At 46.7% G+C, this 22306-nt stretch overlaps 1 protein-coding gene across 1 annotated transcript; it reads right to left on the reverse strand.

The window, feature by feature from the left end:
* Window positions 1-1572: 1572 nt before the first annotated feature.
* PCLAF (PCNA clamp associated factor) lies at window positions 1573-17268 on the reverse strand. The gene is made up of 4 exons (XM_078684999.1): window positions 17113-17268; window positions 15570-15656; window positions 2505-3141; window positions 1573-1831 (listed from the first exon to the last, which is right to left on the reverse strand). The coding sequence occupies exons 1-4, from the start codon at window positions 17162-17164 to the stop codon at window positions 1765-1767; spliced, it is 843 nt and encodes a 280-aa protein (XP_078541125.1). The 5' UTR covers window positions 17165-17268; the 3' UTR covers window positions 1573-1764.
* Between the last annotated feature and the right edge of the window lie 5038 nt (window positions 17269-22306).

Below are 22306 nucleotides of genomic sequence, written 5' to 3' on the forward strand. Positions count from 1 at the left end.
CTACTGGACCTCTTTAATTGTTGCCAGAACCCGTACTGGTCGCACAATGTCAGTGCAGGGCACCGGTCAGGGCTGCCCACTGTCCCCATTTGCGCTCAATGGATCCACTGGCATTCAGAACGCAGTGGTCGGTCCTTTGCTGGCATTCATACCCACAGGAGTCTAGCCTAGTCTTCCTCTATACTGAAGATATGAGGCTTTAACCGCACGTAGACTGGAGCCCACATTTACTCACTGTATTTGGGGAGGCGCCTGACCTCTTAGTCAACTGACAAGACCAGCCTAGAAACGATCAGGGAGGAGATGAACCACCAGGCGTGGGTGACATGAATTTGGAGCAGACAGTGGTGCAGTGTCGCGGGGTCTGGATCTATTGAACTCTGCCCGACCTTAGAGGGCAATATATGAACAGTGACAGCTGTGCGAGTAGGCTTTTGGAAGACCTAGCCCCTCTACTCACCAGATCTCCCCCTGCAGGCACTAGTTACACAACTACAAAGTGTGAAGGCGGGACACCTGCTAGACTCGGAAGCTGTGGGTCAGTGATATGCACATGGGTGTGTTGGCAGTTTGCTGACTTGTCAAACTCTGCAGACATCCCGGGAGGTGAATTTCTGCTGTATGGTACCTGGTCTGCAGCAGTGCAGTCTAGGGAGGCGCCAGTTGCTGCTTCTTTTCCAACACCTCCCGACTGGTCACTGATACACAACGCACTGCTAAAGGATGAGTTTCTCCCCTTGCAAGACTGCAAGACCGCTGGGAGACATGCATGCCTGCGCGCCCCCCCCCCCCCCCCCCCCCCCGTTGACAGGGACTTGGCTAAAATGAGGTAGGTAGGTAGCATCATAGGTCTTCTGGAATGCCCGTTTCAGACTCCTACATGTCTACACTCTGCAGTGTGTGTGTGTATATTATACACACATATATATATATATATATATATATATATATATATATATATATATATATATATTGTGGGGTCTCTTAAGGGGAAATTCCTGGATTTCTAGTTTGTGTTACTGATCCCCTGGCACCAACAATGACCACCGGGGATGAGCAGTGGCCGCAGGGCACCATGGGAGGGCTACCGGACCACTATATTGTTTAAGATTCCTACACGGGGGGGGGGGGGGGGGGGGGAGAAAGGCCGGTGGGTTAGGAGGTTGTTTTTTGCTCGTTTAGTGTTTATCGAAAGCCATTTGTGATTCCCACTTTTGGGCCCAGGTACGAACTGGCTATACTGTAAACAATTTTTTAAGTTGTTTCCATGGCATGTTGATTTTAACATTGCTCATCTCAAGTGACAGACCTTTGTTAAATCCTATGTTGTGGGTGGTCTAGGTTGTAGCCTTGTAAATTTTTGACTATACAGCAACTGAGGTGATCGCTCTATACCAATAAAAATATCCCATAATAATTGAAAATGCAATTTGAAAGTGCCTTTAAATGTTGCAACATTAAAGCAAGTTGCTAAACCCGTTAGAAAGTAGGGAACAAGAACAAACAACTATTAAAACCTGCACCCCGACAAAGCATGCAACCATGACACTCCTAGCAATAAAACAATAGATGAAAAATGTATGGTTTTATTTGCAATTATAGAATAAGCCACAAGTGTTATATACATTTTTATTTCTCATGTTAAACTGGATAAACTGTACAAAGCTTGAATGGTGTGAACTTAAAAAAGTTATATACAAATGTACATTTCAAGAGTTCAGGAACTGACCAACAAAATTAGCAAGTACATGTACATCTTAAATCTCAATCGCCTCCCTTATCGGAGCCTTCACCTTCCTCATCCGACGGTTCAGGGGAGAGTGGACGAGACCTGTAGGGTAGAAGAAATTATATTATCTACAGCTGAAAAACAACAACTTGCATTTTTAATTGCTAGTTCACAATATTAACTACACAGCACAATCATTTACATTAATTTAATGGCGTTTTTAGAAGCTTTTAAAAACAGGTCACCAACAGTATCCTGGTTGCACTGTATTACCTATGCTGGTTGTAGCACTTTCCTGTATTACCCCCACATTGGCCCCTTATTTGCACCGCTACTCATTATCAAAACCGCTCCATCCTCTGCTTGGCAAGATGCAGCAAGAAGTTCAGAAATTTCCCCATCATCTCCAATTTAGAACAACTGCTTGCAAGTAGCCTTACAGCAGTAAAGAGCAGTATGAAACCAATAAACATGCAACAGGAGCCTCTGCCACAAAGCATTCAGTCTGATAATGTAACTAAAGCCAAAGAACACATGCCCTAAGCTGTACCATGCAAGTAAGGCAGCAGTATTAGTGTGGTCCTGTTAACTTTAAGACACAAAACTTCCAATAGTGCAGTTAGATAGAATTAGGCATAGATAGCTCAAGCAACTAAGTTGTTGTGTAATATGAAACTTTTTCAAAAAGGAGTTAAAGATATTTATGCCAGGTTGCATTAACTATCTATCATTGGTATTAAGCCCCTCACAATCAGCAATGGAAGTGAAAACTTACTTTCGTTGTGCCGTGGAGTCACTTTCTCCTGCTCCCTCATCGTCTGAAACAGCGTGGTTCTTTGATTTGCTTGATCCACTACCGTCTGCTCCCTCATCCTCTGATGACACACGGTTCTTTTTCTTTGGTCTGCTGGCTTCCCCCACTTCACTTTCTTCTTCATCATCATCATCTGAGACCACACCATTCTTGGACTTCGACGCCTGCCCAGAACCACTCCCTCCTGCACCTTCATCATCCGAAGGCAATTGTTTTTTCTTAGACTTGGGTGTCTTGCCAGCTCCGCTTCCTCCTGCACCGTCATCTGTGGTACTGCGCTTCTTCTTCTTGGATTTCTCAGTTTTACCAGATCCACTGCCTCCTGCACCTTCATCGGAAGTTTTGCTCTTTTTCTTAGATTTGACCGCTTTGCTTGACCCACTTGGTTCTGCACATTCATCATCAGAGTTCACGTGTTTCTTTTTCTTGGATTTAGCCTTCCCAGACCCACTTTCACCTGCTTCATCATCAGAGGGTTGAAGGTTCTCCTTTTCCGGTCTGATCATGGGCGGGCCACCAAAGAAGTCACCAATTCCTTTCTGCCATGTGGGGATTGGTCGCACGCACACTGGATTACCTCCAGCATATTTGCTATCAGCTGAAAGAATAAATATTATGTTAGAAGCTCTCAGGGGCATCTGGTACTATTAAGGTTAATTAGTCATCTGTGAAATCCGATTAACTGCTCCTCAAAGTAAACCAAACCAGTAGGCATTTCTGTACACAAACACAAACCCCAGTTGCGACAAATTTTTCACCTCACTGCCTTTGGATAGATTTAATGTGTAGTTTGATTGGCCAATTATCAATGGATGGGTCCCCAAAGACATCTGGGTGAGAAATAAAAGCTCAAATGCCACTACTGCATACTCTGTTCCTCTACTTTCTCAAACAATTATGCTCAGTTTCAACGTATAAGTGGGCACAACCGCTGATTTACTTTAATTGCTACAAGAATCCGCTCAGGAAGACATTTTTCTAGAGGAGAATGTGCATCGGAAGAGACCTACAGAATGTATTGTAAGGGGCCATGTTAAACCAAAGTACAACACATCACACCAAATTATCCTGGCAATTTAAACTGGGTAAGATGGAAGGGACTCATAATCAAGGTAACAATTCAAAAACACACAAGGTTGTTTTGAACCAATCTAAGTTACCAGCAAACCGCACTGGGGTAAGACTGTCTTATTACAGCAACCAGTATTCACCAGACTTAAAAGGATCTTTAACTTACTTATCAGGTAAAATGGAGTTTCAGATTTAGCTCAATACCATAAGCATGCGACAGCTAGCTTAAGGGATACAAGAAGGATGGAGCCTGGTTTGGGGATTTTGCAGTCACATTTTGCATTGTCCGCAGTACTCTACAGACATTTCCTCCATCTGAGAAACAATCCTTATAGATCAGTTCTTCAGTCCAATTCGGAGAAAGAAATTCACTTACAGAGCAAGGAGCGCCGACAAGCTAAGGTAGTCTTTATAACGTGGGCCTGAAGCTCGGGTGAAGGGCGCGAAGACTTCCCATCAGTAGATTCAGTAGTGTATTTGTGGAGTCCAGTCTTCAAAGGTCATTGCGAAGAGCAAACCACACACTATTTGTGCTATTGATCAGCAAAGATCACGGATTCAACAGGCTTGGAACGAGAAAAGTGAGCCCTACAGACAGGGAATCAAAGTGTGAACTACTTAAAATGAGTAGAAACTGCAGGAGCTTAACACACCTGACAGGTCAATACTGCTGGACGCAGCACCTCTGGTGAGACTACAGCGGCAGATGTCCGAATTTCATAAGCAGTGGATGAGTCAAGTTATCACAACTGCATGCTTAACTTATTCAAAAACCTGGACAGCAGCAGTTTGTAGGCTGCCCATATTGAAAATGTAAAACAGCGATGGTAATCCAACAAGCTGCATACCTGCCTATAAGCAGTACGGTGTAACTATTTGAGGGCCACAATTAAAAACGGACGAGTATTTTGAAGTGCTACCTGGGGCACTCGCTGTGACTGGGCTCCTCAAATCGTTAGTGCCATGGCTACGATTGAAGCTAGTCATGGGGCAACACGAGGCCTAGGGTCCCTTCACCTATGGTACCCCCACTTGGGGTTCTTACTGAGCCTTTAGATTGGTCCAGATCATCACATCTGCAGCTACTGGGTAGGCTGCACCATTTCAAAGCTTTCAAGACCTTAGTAACTAATCAAAAAGTAGTGTCTTCCTCCAGTCTGGCAAAGCCCATGAATCACAGAGGATGCAACTTTTTAGGGGGAGGAGCACGGATTCCAAACTTTGAAGTTGTAAATGGCCAGTGGTTAAGATGTACATGCACTGGAGATTCAGGAAGCAAGGTAGCACTATGGCCGGTGTTCTTTCTGTAAGGTTTCTTCATTTAGGTGTATTGGCACCTCTGAACAAAACAGCAATCATTGCTATCCCACTTGAGGAGTGGCCATCTGTTGCTAGAGGACTGCCCCTCTAAGTGTGAAGCAGGATACAGATTATCCATGTTTATCAGGCCTTAAAGTCATGCATATCCATACTAGAGGGCACCATTGAACTAAGCAGAAGAAACAATGTTTGTGGTGACGTCAACTCCACAGAACCCATTTTGCTGGGGTGTCTACATGGAATTTTTTAAAACAATGTTGATTAGATGACTTCCACTGCCTGAGAAGTCTGAAGTAGAGCGGATCAGTAAGTCCAATTCATTCGACATGGCTACCAGTGTCATTTGCTGCAGATTTGTAATGTCAGAGGTTTGTCAGTTTGTTGCGTAAAAGAAAAAAGAAACTTTTCAAGAGTTTGAATACAGCCATACCCGGTTGGTTGAGGCAGTGGTAAGGTAGTTAGACACTTCAGGCGGACCAAGCATAAGGTGGTTAATATGACAGGATGGGGCGATTCAATTAACTTACAGCAGCAACTTGCAGAAGGAGCCTGTAAAGACAGCGGCCCGTTACAGTTGAGATGACAAGCACACACTGATTGGATGACTAACATCTCCCACAAGTTGTTTGTTCAGTATGCATCTATTGTCTTGTTGGATCAGGACATTTAGGTTATGTGGGATCTGGCAAAAGGTGTTACAGATCACAAATGAGGCTGAAAAGGCATTCAAGTGCTTATAACATTCGCACCACATTTTGAGTGCCCGTACATACATTTGCTTTGTTAAAGTCACTACTAACCATAAACTTTTAGGGCAGATAGGCAGAGCTTGTTAAGTTAGCAAACTGCTCAGCCAATATGAGAAGTACACACCGATAGTTAAACCCTCTCCAAAACTTAAAATAACAGGGTATAATACCTACTGTTTTAAGTCTGCATGAGCTCAACATTTGAAGAGAAAGGCAATTCAATAAAAATCCTATTTCATGGCACTGGCAGGAAAGTAACCGTCCTTTAGCCATGTGTTCTACCATACTAGAATCTCCAGAGGCGTTCAGATAAGACAGTACAGGCCCAGCCGCGTTAATGTCGGACATTACCCCAATGACGTCAGACCAATTCATGATGTGTACTATAGGATAGTTTAATTGTTATGGGGTCCGTGTGGCCTGGTTTTGGGCCAGGTGGAGGATAAACAACGTACATGATCTCAGATGGAGGGGAGACATGGGCACACTGGGAGGGACCGGACTACACTTACACGCTGATAATGTTGGGGTAGCCCCATGTCCCAGAGATGGATTGACCAGTCACCCATTAAGTGAGGGGGATGGTTTGGTTGGCTCACAGTTGTGAACTGGGCTAGGGTGAAACGAGTGTTATTCATGTTGGCGCAGGACGTATGACGCCGATAGGAAATCCGCCTACCAGGCCCTAGTTAAGCTCTACCATCGAGCCATATGTAGGGCCCGGGCGGCGTTTTACGCAGCAGAATTTTGTAACAGCCTCAACCCCACAAAAACCATCTTTAAAACCATAAAAGATCTGATGGCAAAGAGGGTTCCTCCGCAGTTGGACAGCTCTACCTCCCACTGTGAAGCATTAGCCACTTTTTTTCTGGACAAAGTTAAAAAAATCTACCAGGCGTTTCCGAGTCCACTACCACCTGTGATTCCTTGGAGTGGCTCTAGCAATTGTCCATCGCTGCATTCCCTTCCAACTCTTCTAACGAGGAGTTTGCGAAATGGGCCTTGCGTGTCAAATCTGGCTCGCCTGCAGATCCGGTAAGGTCGGCCCTTTTCAGGGATGCTGCCTTCCAGGGACGCACAATAGTGTGTTCTCTGATCAACCTCTCCCTGACTTCTGGCCTTGTTCCTGCCAAGTGGAAGCAAGCGGTAGTTTCCCCGATCCTGAAAAAACCATCTTTGGATCCGTCGAAACCTGAAAACTACCGCCCGATATCTTTGCTCCCTTGGCCGGCCAAGGTCATGGAGGCCCATGTAAATCTGGCCCTCACAGAGCATATGACCCAAGTTAATGTCCTGGATCCCGTGCAGAATGGGTTTCGTGCTGGTCACAGCACCGAGACGGCCCTTCTGGCAATGGTTGAGCACTTGCGGATTGTATTGGATGCAGGTCAAACGGCAGCGCTTATTTTATTAGACCTGAGCGCTGCCTTTGACACTGTTTCCCATCGCATCCTTCTACACCGCTTGCAGGACATTGGCCTTGGTGGTTCAGCTCTGCAGTGGTTCCGCTCCTTCCTTAGTGATCGCTCCTTCTGCGTTGCCACCCCTCCCTTTCAGTCCAAATTCCATCCGTTGGACCTGGGGGTGCCTCAAGGCTCCTCGCTGAGTCCCACGCTTTTTAATCTGTACGTGCAGCCGCTGGCTGAAGTCGCCAGGCAATGGGGCCTAACCATGGTCTCCTATGCCGACGATACTCAGCTGGCGGTTACGATCAGCGGGGATGCCAAGAAGGATGCCCTCAGGTTCCGCAGTGGACTGAGAGAGGTGGCCAGCTGGATGAATAACAACTGTCTCCAGCTGAACGCATCAAAAACGGAGGTGATGATCGTTGGAAGGGATGCGGACCTCTGGGGAGATGGATGGTGGCCTTCTGAGCTGGGAACAGCGCCAGCCCCTGTCCTGGAACTCAGGAATTTGGGAGTATGGCTTGACCATACGTTAAGCTTTGTGACTCACACGAAGAGAGTGGCGGCCTGCTGTTTTGGAGTATTACGCGGGCTAAGACCCCTGCTCAAATTCTTCGATGCTCCTACAAGACAGCTGGTCATTCAAGCGATGATTATTTCTCGCCTGGACTATGCTAGTTCACTCCTTTTAGGAGTGAACCAAGCTGAGATTCTCCGTTTACAGCGAGTCCAGAATGCTGCGGCTAGGGCGGTGGTCGGCTTGCCTCGGGCTTGCCCTACCTCCAACACTCTGCGGTCCCTACATTGGCTCCCGATGAATAAGCGAATCCAATTTAAAGCCCTCAGCATGGTTTTTAAAATTCTTCGTGAGTCGGCACCTTTGCTACTTAATAATTTGATTTCTCCTTATGTGCCAACTCGCTCACTTCGCTCCCTTGGACAATCCTTGGTGGTTGTGCCTCGGTTCAGACTCAGCCGGATGGGAGGACGCTCCTTCCGAGTGAAAGCTGCAGTTCTCTGGAATGCGCTCCCCCTGGAAATCCGTCTTCTGGATGATCTAATATCTTTCCGTAGGGCCTTGAAAACTTTTCTGTTTTAAACTCCCCCTGTTTTAAGTGCTCTGTTTTTGGTGCTGGTTTTAGTGTTGTGTTGTGTCTGCCTTTCCCTTGCGCCAGGACGCTCCTTTGCTGGAGCATCTGTGCGCATTAAAAATGTTACATAACATAACATAACATGTTGATGAGGAAGTTGCATGGTTGCACCTTGAGTAACAAGCCTGCAGTAATCCACTGTACCACTGTACTGTACTAGATATGGAGGGGAAATGTGTGGTGGTCAAGGGGTAGCTGGCCAGGCCTCCTTGATAGACAGCAATATATGTTCCCAACTGTAATCTCAAACGGTTCCTGGATAGGGAGTGCAGGGGTCTGGACCACATCACAGGCTTCCATTAACACAGAGTTTGCTGGCTTCTATATTACCCTCTAGGCAGCCGCAGAGGGCAGTATGGGCTTGGTCCCCTACTTGGATGTGATCCCTCCTCCGGCACTTCGACCCTCTACAGAGGGGGCCATTGATGACCCGCTCAGTGTTGAAGGTGCATGTGGCGATAGACCATTTGTCTCGCAACAATACGCCCGGGACCGATTGTCTCCCTGTAAAGTTTTTTTTAACACTGGGCTCATCAAGCTCAGAAACTGCTAAACTGTTTGAGGCCAAGACTGGGGGAGTTTACCCCGTATGATGAGGCACTGAGTTTTGCCTAAGCTGTATCGTGACCCATTGGCTGTACGGTCCTATATCGCCGCTTAATATGGACTGCAATGCGGGTGCAAACACTGGCCAATTTGTTCACTCAAGCAGTTGGAGCGCTTGTACATTCAGATAAAAGCAGGTTTATTTCGGGGATGGAACACTTACCTTAATATAAGGGGCCGGATTTTGATAAGGGAATGAACTCCAGCAGTCGACCCACTGCTTGCGATGTGATAAGACATCGAGAAAGAGTTTGATACAGTGGTATGGCCATTCCCAATGCAAGGTGCTCAAGCACATGGGATTTTGGCCACAAGATCAGACTCTGGCTATATCCCCTGCATGTGGAGGGTCCATAATCGCAATTCTATATCAGCCGGGGTCAATCAGGAGCTTGTATAGAGCAGCTACTCACCTGGGAGCGTCTCAAGGTGGAGACGGTGGGAGGCCACAGACGACATCCGATGCCAACTAGACAACGGCGAAACCTCTGCCCTCATCCTCCTGGACCGGTCAGCCGCCTTCGACACCGTCTGCCACCGCACACTAAGAACGCGCCTCCAAGAAGCCGGAATTCAGGATAGAGCCCGGACTGGACCTAGTCCTTCCTCTCTTGCAGAACCCAGAGTCCACCTCCCACCCTACAGAGCCGAAGCAACCGACCTCATCTGTGGCGTACCCCAGGGCTCAACCAGACGCTATTCAACATCTTCATGCCCCCCCCTCGCACAAGTGGCCTGCCAACACGACCTGAATATCATCTCCTATGCCGATGACACCCAGCTTATCCTCTCCCTCACCAAGGACCCTCACACCGCCAAAACCAACCTCCACGAGGGTATGAAGGCCATCGCCGAGTGGATGACTAACAGCCACCTGAAGCTGAATTCAGACAAGACGGAAGTGCCGCCGCGGCCAGGGCGACTGACGCTGGAATCTGGGGACCACGGTTCGATCCCCGGCTCCGGCGGCAGGTTAGCCCAGCACCATGCGACTCTGGGCAATAGCTTGCTTAATCTTGCCGACGGCCCCCAGCGCCTAGAGACCCTAACGGGTGATTGTGCGCTATACAAATGTGGATTATTATTATTATTATTATTATTATTATTTTCGGCCCTACCCCGTCCGCCTGGGACAACTCCTGGTGGCCGACTACACTAGGAACAGCACCAATGGACCACGCACGCAACTATTCATCCTAGACTCCTCCCTCTCCATGTCCAAGCAGGTCAACGCGGTCTCCTCCTGCTTAAACACCCTCCGCATGCTTTGCAGGATCTACAAGTGGATCCCGACCGAAACAAGAACAGTGACAGGCCCTCGTCAGCAGGAGACCGGACTACGGCAACGCACTCTATGCTGGTATTCCGACCAAACACCTACAGCGACTACAACGCATACAGAAGGCCTCGGCCCGCCTGATCCTCAACCTCCCCCGTCTCAGCCACATCAACCCCCACCTAAGAGACCTGCACTGTCAACAAGAGGATCACCTTCAAGCTCCTCACCCACGCACACAAAGCGCTCCACAACTCCGGACCAGCGTACCTGAACAGCAGACTCAACTTCTACACCCCCGCCCGCCAGCTCAGTTCTGCAAGCCTCGCCGTCGTCCCTCGAATCCAACGGACCACTTCCAGAGGCAGATCCTTCTTCCTCGTTGCCAAGACCTGGTACACCCTACCTACGGCAGACCCAGGACCTGCTCCCCTTCAGGAGGATCCTCAAGACCTGGCTCTTCAAGCAGTAGCAGTAGCCCCCCCCCCCACTCCAGCACCTTGAGACCCTCACAGGTATGTAGCACGCTTTATAAATACTGCGATTGATTGAGGTGGAGGAAGGAATGGGGGCAGTGAGCCATCTGGGTGTGGAGGTTTAGTCGAGAGCCAGGTCTTGAAGTTCTTCCTGAATTGGGCAAACAAGGCAGATTGCCAGAGGTGGAGGGGCAGGGTGTTCCAGGTCTTGGCAGCGAGGTAGCAGAAGGATCTTGCTCCGGCAGAAATAACTAAGTGCCGCCTTTGCTGGAAAGCAGAAGAAGAGCATCACTTATCTACTATGCATCTGCCGCGGACTGGACTCAAAACGACGCTTTTTTTTTTAAGCAATCAATCTTTAACACCAAGAAGATAAGAACCTGCAGGCAAGCAGTGAAGGCTTGTTTTGGAGGAGGTGACACAGCCGGCATGCCGGTTCGTACAAGTCATGAGGGCAGTAGAGGAGAAAATGAAGAGACCCGGCACACCATAAACTGCTCTAATCAAGGGTCACCACTCCCTGGAATTGGCATTCTTTCACTGGGGAAACGCCCAATACAAAAAAAAAAAATCCTCTCACCACATTGAGAACTATTGGGCACAAAGAGGGCACGGTCCTGTTACATCTCTATTATAAAAATTTACCACATGCCCGGTAAAAGATACTATTAATTTTTCTACTTTTAATTATAAGTGCAACCCATAAATGTTATTAACTCGTGTTTTTATATCACATGTTTGGGACTAAGGACCGATCCAAAGCTCATCAGATGAAGAGACATTCTGTCAGAGCAAGGCACAAGTCAGCTGAAAAGGAAACGCTGGGCTAGGCCAAACAGCCCCATTTTTTTTGCATAAATTATGAAATTTGTAGCGTACTTTTTATGAACTTTCGCCTTGAGCAATTCCTTTTTGTAGAGGTTTTATTAACTTATACAATAAATACTTACTACTACTTGTGGATCTGTGAGACAGAGGGTAGGGAGAGTTGGGCAGCAGAGTGGTCTGGCAGGTGTGTGGAATGCGAGGCGGTGGTTCCGATATTCTGGTCCTGCATCGTGGAGAGCTTTTTAGGCGTGTGAGAGAAGCTTGAAGGTGATTCGGTTGATTGCGAGCCAGTGAAGTTGGATAGGTTGTGTTATGTGGCTGCGGAGGTCTAGGGACCAGTCTGGCTGCAGCTTTTTGAATGTTCTGTAGTTTCCCAAACCATTTTTTGGTAGTGCCGGCGTAGAGTGAGTTGCTGTAGTCAAGTCTGCTGGGGATGAGTGCTTGGGTGATCGTCTTCTGTGGGGATTCATCTGAATGTCTTTCAGAGCAGGCTGAGGATACTGCATGGATTTGGTGGTTCATTGTGAGCGAGGAGTCAAATATGATGCAATTTGCATGTGTGGTTCATAGGGGTGGAAGGGTTCCTAATGCAGCAGGCCCCCAGGAGTAGTCCCAGGCTAAGGGGGAAGGGCCCAGGATGAGTACTTCGGTCTCTGAGTGGAGCCCTTTTCGATGACCTAAGCTGTGAAGGGGAGGGAGGGAGAGGTGTCTGAAGTTCAAGGTCTGCGGACAGCTTCTTAAGCAGGGGGTTGATATTGGCGTGTTTTGAGTTGTCTGGGAAAGTAGCGGTTTTGATAAAGCAGTTTAGCGATCGAGGTGGCTGCTCTGTGGAAGATGTAGTACAGGCAGGGAGCGGATTGGCTTGTTAGTGGGTGCTAGAGTGTGTAGGCTGTGGAGAGAATAGAGCACAACCTGGGGGGCGGGGTGAGGGCTTGGGTGTCGTAGATCTGCCTGATCTTGTGGTGGAAGACTGTGCAGAATATGTTGCAGAGGTCTTGGGAGGGTGGGACTTCTGGTCTCGCCGTTGAGCCTGGCGACCCCCTTGACGATAGCAAAGAATTCTTGCAGTCACGTGCACTGGCATGGATTCTGCCCTAGACGGACATTTTCTTCTTGATTTTGAGGAGGTGGTGGTGTGTGCCGACGGCAGATTTGAAGGTTGTGTGGGTTTCTGGGGTATTGTTCCTCCATCTCTCAGAGGGTACAAGACAAGGGTGCCCACTCTCTTCCTTAACATTTGCATTGGTACTTGAACCACCTGCGGTCCTTAGGACTCTGGCCCTGAATGGGGTATACCCACTGGAAGATGATGGGACAGTCTCCTTGTATGCGGACAATACTCTCCTTTATCTTTGTGATGTGGGGTGATGCTTGACGTGCTGGCCATACTTGTAGCTCGGGAAGATATTTGGCTTGAAGCTTAGGGCCAAAACATGTTATTGTCTTATCCGACCCCTGCAGAGGGAGGTGGGTTCAGGGGAGGAGCTACTGATGGACATGGGGATGGAGTGGAACTGTAATACGATCAAATACATGTGAGCGAATATTTACATTCAGCTCGCAAGCTTGTGCAGGGGAACTGGACTGCGGACGTAAGCTCTACTCAGCAGTTGGTGCAATTTTGGAAGGCACTCCTTTCGTCGCCAATAGTGATATCCAAGAGGTTGGTACTACCCAAACTTGTGTATTGCTTTGGGGCACTACTGATGAATCTGCTTCACACTTTAAGGTACCTGGAGGGTGTACCGAGAAACTTGGGGTCATGGCCGGTGGAGGGAGGCACTGCGAAAGCGGTTTCATCAGTTGGATAGAGGTGGCCGGGGTTCCCCAAATATGCTTGGCTGGCAAGGCATTGCTGGTGCAAATACGTACTCTAGGGGACGCCTTGGTTTCCCTACTCCGAGTCTGCAGATCTAGGCAGAGGCAGTTTCTGGCATACAATGCATTGCAGGGGGTGGTCAGGATCGATCAGAGCCCTGCTCTTCTGAGCTTTTGGGGCTGTTGACACTGGGTGACGAACAGTCACTCTTCTGCATAATGCACAGCTGTCCCACCTGTCTTGCCAAATGCCTGGGCCTCATGGGTAAAAGGGTAGAAATGGTGGGGCAAGAACACTTACCTGAGTTGTTGTAAATACAGGCTGCAATGTGAATCCTGTGGAGTGGACAACAGCAGCTGCTGCATGCTGTTACCCTACATACAAAATTGGTAGTGTATTTCAATATCATGCTGTTCACAGTTTGATTGCTTATGACGAGTACAGCTGTTCAAATTGTATAACATTGATGTGTTGGATCTGTCAAAATTAATAGATATTTGGGAGGGGTGAGGAATACAGTATTGATTAGTGACCGGCTACAGTCAATCTGAGGCAGCTACAGTAATATGCTTCACAATAGGTTAGCATATGTTGGAATATATATATATCTGGGTTTATTCTTAAAAGTGGCTGCCATACCATGCCCGACGCTTGTTTCGGGCCACCGCCCTCAGGGGCATCATGTGGAGATTAACAGGCCATGGGAACAGGCCCAACCCTAGCACAAAGCCAAGCTAACAAACCAGTTGTGAGTTATAAACCTCCAGGAAGATGAAAGGTTCAGCAACAATACGTGGAAATATAGGGAAACAAAGGGAAACAAAATATCTCCATACGTAATAGGCCTGGTAACTCCCCTTCATTTATGAAATAACACCTACAAGGTAGCCCACAGAACAATCATGGACTAGGTGAATATCACTGAAACTGGCAGCTGCTCTGAACTCCGTAATGTCTAGCGGCACAAAGAGAACCCAACATTTTGGCCTGTTATGGGAGATTTGTACAAACTATCAGGGAAGCCATCTACCCCTGCCCTACAACTGCACCCTGTCCTTGCATAGTTCAAACGCTGATCCAGGATTACTTCAAATAAAAGGAACCCGAAAGTGATCGGATCCAGCCTAAAAGGGCCCTCACCTTACTGAAAACTGCAACGCACTCATTCGCACCACATACGTTTTGCATTATAGTCAGTAAAGTATGGTGCTGGAGGTCCCGGGGCCAACAGAAGAAAGAGACAGACGCCGTCCTCCTGGGACTGGTCGCAACCATCGGACAAAAGAAACTACGGGACTGATTTATGAGCCCTGTGCGCCTCATTTGCGCCACTGTTGTCACTTCTGCGACGCACTGGCAGCGTAGGCCACGGTGTGCCCTATTTACAACGTGATGCATCTACAGAGATGAGTCACGTTGTAAAGCCCTGCGCCAGGTTTCATGTAGGCGTTCTGAAGGGGAGGGGGATTCCGTCGCAGGAACGCCTCGGAAAAGTGCCAGAGTGAAATATACAAGTATTCACTCAGTCACTTTTCCGACGCCGCTGCATCAAGCAGGCGCATAGTTTTTAAGCAGGCGTAAGGTGTGACGAACCATGTTGAGGATAGGCCAGGTTGGTACACTGCTGGTGTTGTACCCACATCACAACTCCAGCACTGCGCCAACCGTACACCGGCAGATGCAACACGCATCTGTTTATCCTTGCGCCATGATGCGTCACATTGTAAAAGCGGCACATCTGTGGTGGCACAAGGGTGAAGTTGTGTCACGCATCTTTCCTGGTGCATCCCTGTTGATTTGCAGGGATGCGCCAGGAAACGTAAATCTGCCCATCCGAGACCATGGCTGTCTTCAGATGGCTCAGAACAGTTGCAAGTAATCTGACACACCAGGTCATGAATTAGCAAAGCACTAGCACTTTACATGAGAAATAACCCAAAGCTAGAGGAACGACAACAAAAGCAGTCCTGGAGCCCCGAGCACCCTGGGTGGCAATCCTATCCCACGGGATGGGCAACAGTCATACTCAAACTTGAAAACAAGACCCGAGACAATTGCTGGAACTTAAGAACCGTATATTATTAACTTTTTATCCTTACATATCGTACAGCAAAATGTTTTTTACTTCGTAATGCAATGGTTTTGGTCAACTTATGCAAATACACGTATTCATTCTAGTGGTTTAAGTTATATGCTGTTACATTAACTTGACCATAGCAATACGAAGAGAACACTTTTATCCAACTTTATTTTCTGGTACAGTTTGTGATCATTTTTTTTTATAAGGCCTAAAAATGTCAATGCAATAGTTGTGGCGAACTTACCCTTCTTTGAGGTCGGAGAGGTCGAAGAGTTGCCGGGAGAAGCGCTGCTAGCACCCAGCGACTTCCGAGGAGCCCGAGCTGCAACAGCTGAGTAAAGAGAACAAAAGTTATTCACCAGATACGGCGTATTTGATTATATAGGAGCGCGAGCTTAATTTTATGTAAATAGAAGAGTTGTAATAAATGAGAACACATGTAAAAATAATTAGTATTACACAAGACCAGCTCTAAAAGGAGACGGTAATACTAAGAGGATGTGTAAACAGAGGCGAATGAGCTATCACCGGGGAGGCGGGATGGCGCTCAAGGCCTGTGAGGATTTGGCGGGCAGAGGTCCCGCCAGATTTCGGCCCGCCCTTTAAAACGACGTGCAGAGGGCGGGAGCACAGAGAGGCAAGTCAGCTTTACAGATTCCATTAAAGTAGCCCCAACCATACGGAACCTGGCCTGCCAAACCATCACATTGAGAAAGCTTTGACTAGAGGTAAGTAAACTACGGTTGCAAGACATATGGACCCCCGAGGTACTGCTATTCAAAGGTTATAATTGTAATTCCTGCTTAGAAAAGGCTAGTTTTCCGAAAAAGACAGTTTACACAATCGTGAAGTGTAATGTACGAAATACAATGAACATGTTACCCAATTTACGGGCTGAGTAATCAACTAAAGCAATTATCGTAACTCTCTTGGCCCCCATGCCACTGCTGCACCATTGACCCTGCGTGTATTACGGTAGAGAAGCAAGCTAGCAGCCCTCACAATCTGTATGGCAGCCACTAACGTCACTTTATAAATGAAGTGGCGGGGTGTATAGTAGGCACCACCACTGCTTAATAAGTTTGTCAAATGACAGTAGCCGCATTGGTCTACCACGGCATACCTCTACAACCCTTTAGGGATTGCGCCAGTGGTGTTAGCAACTAGGTGAGTATCTGACGATGACACCTACGCTTGTGCATCAAAATAGAAGTAATCTGTATATTAGATAGCAAAAAAACAACAAAAAACACTTGATTTGCGCTTGCTGTTAATACAGTTTGCTTCATGGGTTTAATCAACAGTAAAAACTGGCCCAGAGATATCACAAATCAAACCCACAGAGCTTCCAGCCCGGCGGGCGCTGCCTTAGTGCCCTATAAGCTAGTCCGACCTTGCGTATGATTCTTACACCAGGATACCTGGTTACATTATGGTACCCCCCTCTTCCCCCCATATCATTTCCCACGGTCAGCTAAAATGCTAACCGGCGACAGAATCCGCTCTGCACGGGGAAGCCTTCCATGGGAGACGGTATTACCTTACTGAATTTTCTACCTACATTGGGGGAGGGGACAAAGCACCACTCCCACCTTAGGTAGGATACATATGTTAGAAGTATCGTTTAAGCATAACACTTTTTTTAAAACCTATTTTTGCACAATTTCACCACAAGTTAACTTAGCAATACTCCGCCACCCGAATTTCTCAAGTTCGTGTATCCATACTAGACACTCACAGATGGGAAAATGTTCCAGAGCTCTCCTAAAAACAACAAAGGAGCTTACCTTTGCGGTAGCTACCGGTATTACTGACAGCATCCGCCTTAGTTCGCACCATGTTGTCAGGAACACTGCGCCGACACTCACACAGCAGACACAACAATCTCCCTACAGCTTGAGCGCGAAATGCGACAGACTTCCCGCCCGCCGATGTTTTTAACAGCCCACTGCTGTGCTCCCTCATTGGTTTAGCACGGAGTGACGTTTATGTCTCAACCAATAAAAGCTACTTCCCGTGTCGTAATCCGTACGTGGGCGCCTTCTTCACGATCAAACGTGGTGTCCTGCTAAAGTTAAAAGGAGGAAACGTATGGTTGACATGTACAGACCGTCTCCGACTCTAAGGAATACATCAGTCACAAAAAGCCATGCGACCACGTCTGATTCCAACGATAAGGACAACGATTGTAGCTAAATATTTTTTTAAAAATCGTTTAAGAACTCAGTTCAACATTTAGACAACTTTGTATTCGTAAAAAACGTAAAGCAAAGCGACCACAACAACTCTCGGGGAAAAAAATCATCATATTATCAGGTGCGCTTTTACTCGCCTACTCCTGTTGTAAAGAAATTGGACCTATTCCAATATGGCGACGAGCGTTCCAAACGGAAACCATAACTTCTGTACGTTTAATTTCTTTCTGGAAACTTTGTTTTTAAACTTGTATGTATAAATAAATGAGTTGTATACTTTGATATATCAAAATTTTGGATACTTGTGTATTATTCTAGTGTTGGCTGACACAATGAATGTTTAGTTTTTCTCATTGCAGGACTGTCGTTGCATATACATGTCTTTTGTTAGAACTGTACTTACATACCCATAAGGGATACCTTGGGACATTTTTTTGTTTCTCAGTAACTGGCTCACAGCCAGGCACTCACCAGGGGCGCCAAGGTGTTTTGCTGATGGCTATAATCCAGATCATGTGACGCTAACTTGCCGTCGGGTCCGGAGGAAGAGGAAGTAGTGTAAGTGAGCACACTGAGGCAGATGCGGCGGGCCGTGGCGGGAGACTCAAATCGAGTGGGAGACCTCGCCGTGGCGTGCAGCACTGCTGTCTCTTCGTGAGCAGCTGAGCGCCTCAAATAATAACCGCATTGGCCAGCCCAGAGAGACCAGCGGGTACTCAGTCAGTCACCCATGACCCCGAGTGAAATGTCACCGGCGGCATCGCTGCGACAACAGTGCCAGGAGTACACACAGACACATTGACGACTCGCCGCGCAATAAGAGGCATTGGTGATCGCGGGCGGCGGCGCAATTTAAACTAAGGTGGGGGACGAGGAGTGTGTCAGCAGCCAGTGTCTGGGGGTCGGAGAAGAAGACTGATGCAGTCCCACAGAGTGCATCATGCTGCAGAGTAGTCTGTGCTGCAGCTGAGCTGTGCGGCTGCGGCGGGGGGGGTCCCTGTGCGGCCCGCGGCTACCTGATGGACCGGGAAACTAGTTCAAGTAAGTTTATAATTATACTACTACATCAATGAGGACGCATCTGAAAAATAAATTAATATCACACAATGGCATCTCATCTGCAGGTCTGCTCACTCTCATCATCCTTCCCAGTGAGCCCCCTGGTTTAAATCTGCAGTCAGTCGGATCATTGTGAATATTACAGTAAATGCAGGCGGTGCAGCAGGGCTTCTCTGTCTGAGTCTCAGATCTGATCATAGGGCACCAGTAAGTTTATAATCTTCACGGGTACAGTGCGTGACAGTAACCACCAGGAAGGGCTCTCTGCTCTCGGCACAGTGGCGGTGGAAAGTGAGGCTAAACACAAACACAGGTCAGTCATGAAATAGCTCACTGAAAACACATCTTGGCATCTGGTGAGATAGCCAGTCTTAGAAAACAAGTTTCCCAGTAGCCCCTTAGAATTTTTTTCATGCGGCTCTAGAAAGATGAGCGTTTCAGAAATAATAATAATGACTAAGCGAAGGTGGCTGTTTGTTACACAGCATCTAATACTGACATGCACACCTTTCCATGCAATCCTATTTTGTTGGTAACGGAGCGGAGTACATGAAGATCGGCTTATTTGACAAGGATGACACAATTCTCATAAGTGAAGAGACCGACCACACTTATAACTCTGAGGTTTCCATATTCTATGTAGGGCAGTGTATTCTTAGGGCAAGATCTTAAGCTACCTTGCTCAAATGGGTGTCATTTCATATATTTATGTGTTTCCCTAGTCTTCGTTACTTGATTTTGCGCACGAGAAAGTGTCACTCATAGTTCTTGAAATGTCATTCATAATTACACTGAAGTTATGAAAATGTCACACATGGCAATCTGAAACCTTGGCAGCTAGGCATAATTACAAGCCTGATTATAGTCTAATTGCATTATGATTATTTGGTGTTTCACTGTACAAATTAGGGAAAATTAAAGAGGAGTGTGAGTGTTGTGTTTTGTTCAAGCGCACTAAAAGCGCATGTGTTTCTGAGCACAGGTTTGTATTAGAAGGTGACGCTGGCTGGGGTCGCTTTTTGTCAGTTTTGGCCATATTTCATTTAAAACGGAGGCAAAAAGACGACTTTATGTCCGCCTTCAAACGTTTCTAAAGTGCATGGGTGTTATCAGCGGAAATTGTTGCAATATTTGCAGATCAACAGTAACTAAGATTGTGTCTGTAAATATTTTCAAAGGAAATGAAACCCCATTAGGCAAACACAGGAATCATAACCAGTGAGGCGCATCAATAACTAGCGCACACAGAACAGTTGCAGTAGCGGCAGCAGGTCAGGAGTGAGCACATTACTACATGCACAGCACAGGTGCTGCACAAGAATTGACACCCAAAGCTTCCCTTACATTAAAGGAAACCAAGATGGCGTTGGGCTGTCCATTTAAAGCGCTGGTTTATAACAGAAAGGTGAATGGTGATGCTCTTACTTAAGAGGGCAGGTTATAATTAAGAACAGATATACATGGCTCAATACACATTTCATATTTTAATTTAAACAAGGGAACCCGCAAGGTAGGAAGGACCTTGGGTTCAGTTAGTTATAGAGAACAAACTGTCCTTCAAGCAAACAATAAAGTGAGAATAAATATAGACTAGAATCAGTGCTATATTAGTGATGTGCAGCCGGACAACTGATTTAATGAATCGAAACAATTTCTAAAGATCAAACGCACAATAATAGAGTGAGACACGGTCCTGCGTCCTACACAAACACAAAACAATTATAGTTAGACAAACACATTTCAGGCAAAACAAAAGTAGCTTATGGCCAATACAGATGATACGGGCAAGCTTTCAAATACACAGCCTGAAGTAATACACTGTCTTGGAGCCGAGAGGCGGCGCGTAGGAGCTCAGGATTACGTTCCGGCAGGGTGATGGGGCTCCCAAGGAGCTACAAGGTGCTGTAATAAGCAGTCCTATGGTATTACTTCAGGCTTGTATAATACCCGTCCTGATGATGATCCTAGTATTAAGTCATGGATCGAAATGTCATCAACTTGTTTAAACAGTGTGCACGTTAAACCAATGTGTTAAAACAAGTGAAATAACTTTATTTGAAAGCTTGCCCGTATAATCTGTATTGGCCATAAGCTACTTTTGTTTTGCCTGAAATATGTTTGTCTAACTGTAATTGTTTTATGTTTGTGTAGGATGCAGGGTTGTGTCTCACTCTATTATTGTGCGTTTGATCTTTAGAAATTGTTTTGATTCATTAAATCAGTTGTCCGTCTGGACATCACTAATAAAGCACTGAATCTAGTCTATATTTATTGTCACTTTATTGTTTGCTTGAAGGACCGTTTGTTCTCAATACACATTTGCAGCCTATCATTAAAAAATCACGTCATGTATTGTTCTGCTCACCCCCACCCCAACACAAAAATCTGCAGAATATAGGAGGGCTGTTGCTATTTCTACTCATCTCTCTGTCCTGATTACAGCAAAAATATTTCGTCATGTTTGACCTCTCATGGCAAAAAGAAGCAAGAAGCATTGCAGTGCTTCTCCCTCTCTAGTGTGTGTTGCTGTGAAGGTTCTCTTCCCTCTATAGCTAAATTTACGTGCAACGAAGACATTCAGTGAAATTACTATGCAAGTGCACACGCAGAATGAGCGCGGTATTCTTAATTCCTCTCCATCTCCCAATATATGGCGTCTTTTTCTCCATTTTTCAGGGTGGAAGGCTTGGGATGAGATCAAGAATTTAACATTTGGAAGCTGCGAGTGTGCAGCTCACTGAGCTTTCCTTCGGGCTAGCCGTCTTCCTGATAGAGTACATCTAGTAGGTCAAAACCTATTCCAAAATTCACCGGCTCTGTGCAGACGTCAGCCCGAGACAGGAGCAGTTTACACAGTAAATCGAAAACAAACATTGGCATAGCCAATAGGTCTCGCCTTTGGGACCTTATAAGTGTTTAGCCACGCAACAGTTGTTGTTGTTGCACCAAGGATATTATGCTGCATAACTAAATACGTATAAGGTCCCAAAAGCGAGACCTATTGGCTGTGCCAATGCTTGTTATAAATATTGTTTTTTTTTAGTTAAAGGAACTACTTAATGCTGTAAAATATTACTGTATTTTAAACCATAATTGTAGTATACCTCGGTACTACAGTAACATCATCGAGCAGGAATCCGATGAAAGAACATCCTCAAGGATAGATTATTGCTGTGCAGAGCCAGGCTGGAAGTGTTTTTTTCTGTACATTATATGACTGCTTTCAATAAAGAGAGCCTTTGAGAGATTCAAATGATTAGGATAAATGTATGTGATCTAATTGTTTTATTGGAAACTGGTTATCATGATTTTCAGGTGTGTCCTAGAGACAGCTTTTTAGGTTTCAGCCTGGCGAGGGGCACGAAGTGCCCCTCCCAGTTTGAAAACTTTTGTTTTCAGTAGGGATGTTCAGACCGCCTCTGTTTCCAATTGGCTAGCTCCATAAATGGAGGCTATCCATTGGAAGACATCAGCGTCAATCCCTTTCTCCCGGTCAGAACGCGAATCGTGGGCGTTTCTGACTATTTTTTTAAATCCCGCCCCTTGATGTCGTGTGTCCCGGGCAGCGCTGTGATTGGCTGCCGGCCCGGGACACCCCAGTGACGTCATTTCCCGGGCCGCGCTGTGATTGGCTGCCGCCCGGGACACCCCCTTGACGTCAGCCAATCACAGCACGGCCCGGGACCTGACTTGTTTCATTCAGCGATCCATTTGTTTATCCCCCGCC

The sequence above is a fragment of the Lissotriton helveticus genome, chromosome 3_2 (assembly GCF_964261635.1).
Source record: "Lissotriton helveticus chromosome 3_2, aLisHel1.1, whole genome shotgun sequence".
NCBI classification, from domain to species: Eukaryota; Metazoa; Chordata; class Amphibia; order Caudata; family Salamandridae; genus Lissotriton; species Lissotriton helveticus.

Bases quoted from the DNA above. Each gene is read 5' to 3' on its own strand.
- PCLAF (XM_078684999.1), bottom strand. From the start codon at position 17,164: ATGGTGCGAACTAAGGCGGATGCTGTCAGTAATACCGGTAGCTACCGC. The intron at 15,657-17,112 runs GTAAGCTCCTTT...CTCTTTACTCAG, and splicing joins TACCGGTAGCTACCGCAAAG to CTGTTGCAGCTCGGGCTCCT. The intron at 1,832-2,504 runs GTAAGTTTTCAC...TCTACCCTACAG, and splicing joins GACTCCACGGCACAACGAAA to GTCTCGTCCACTCTCCCCTG.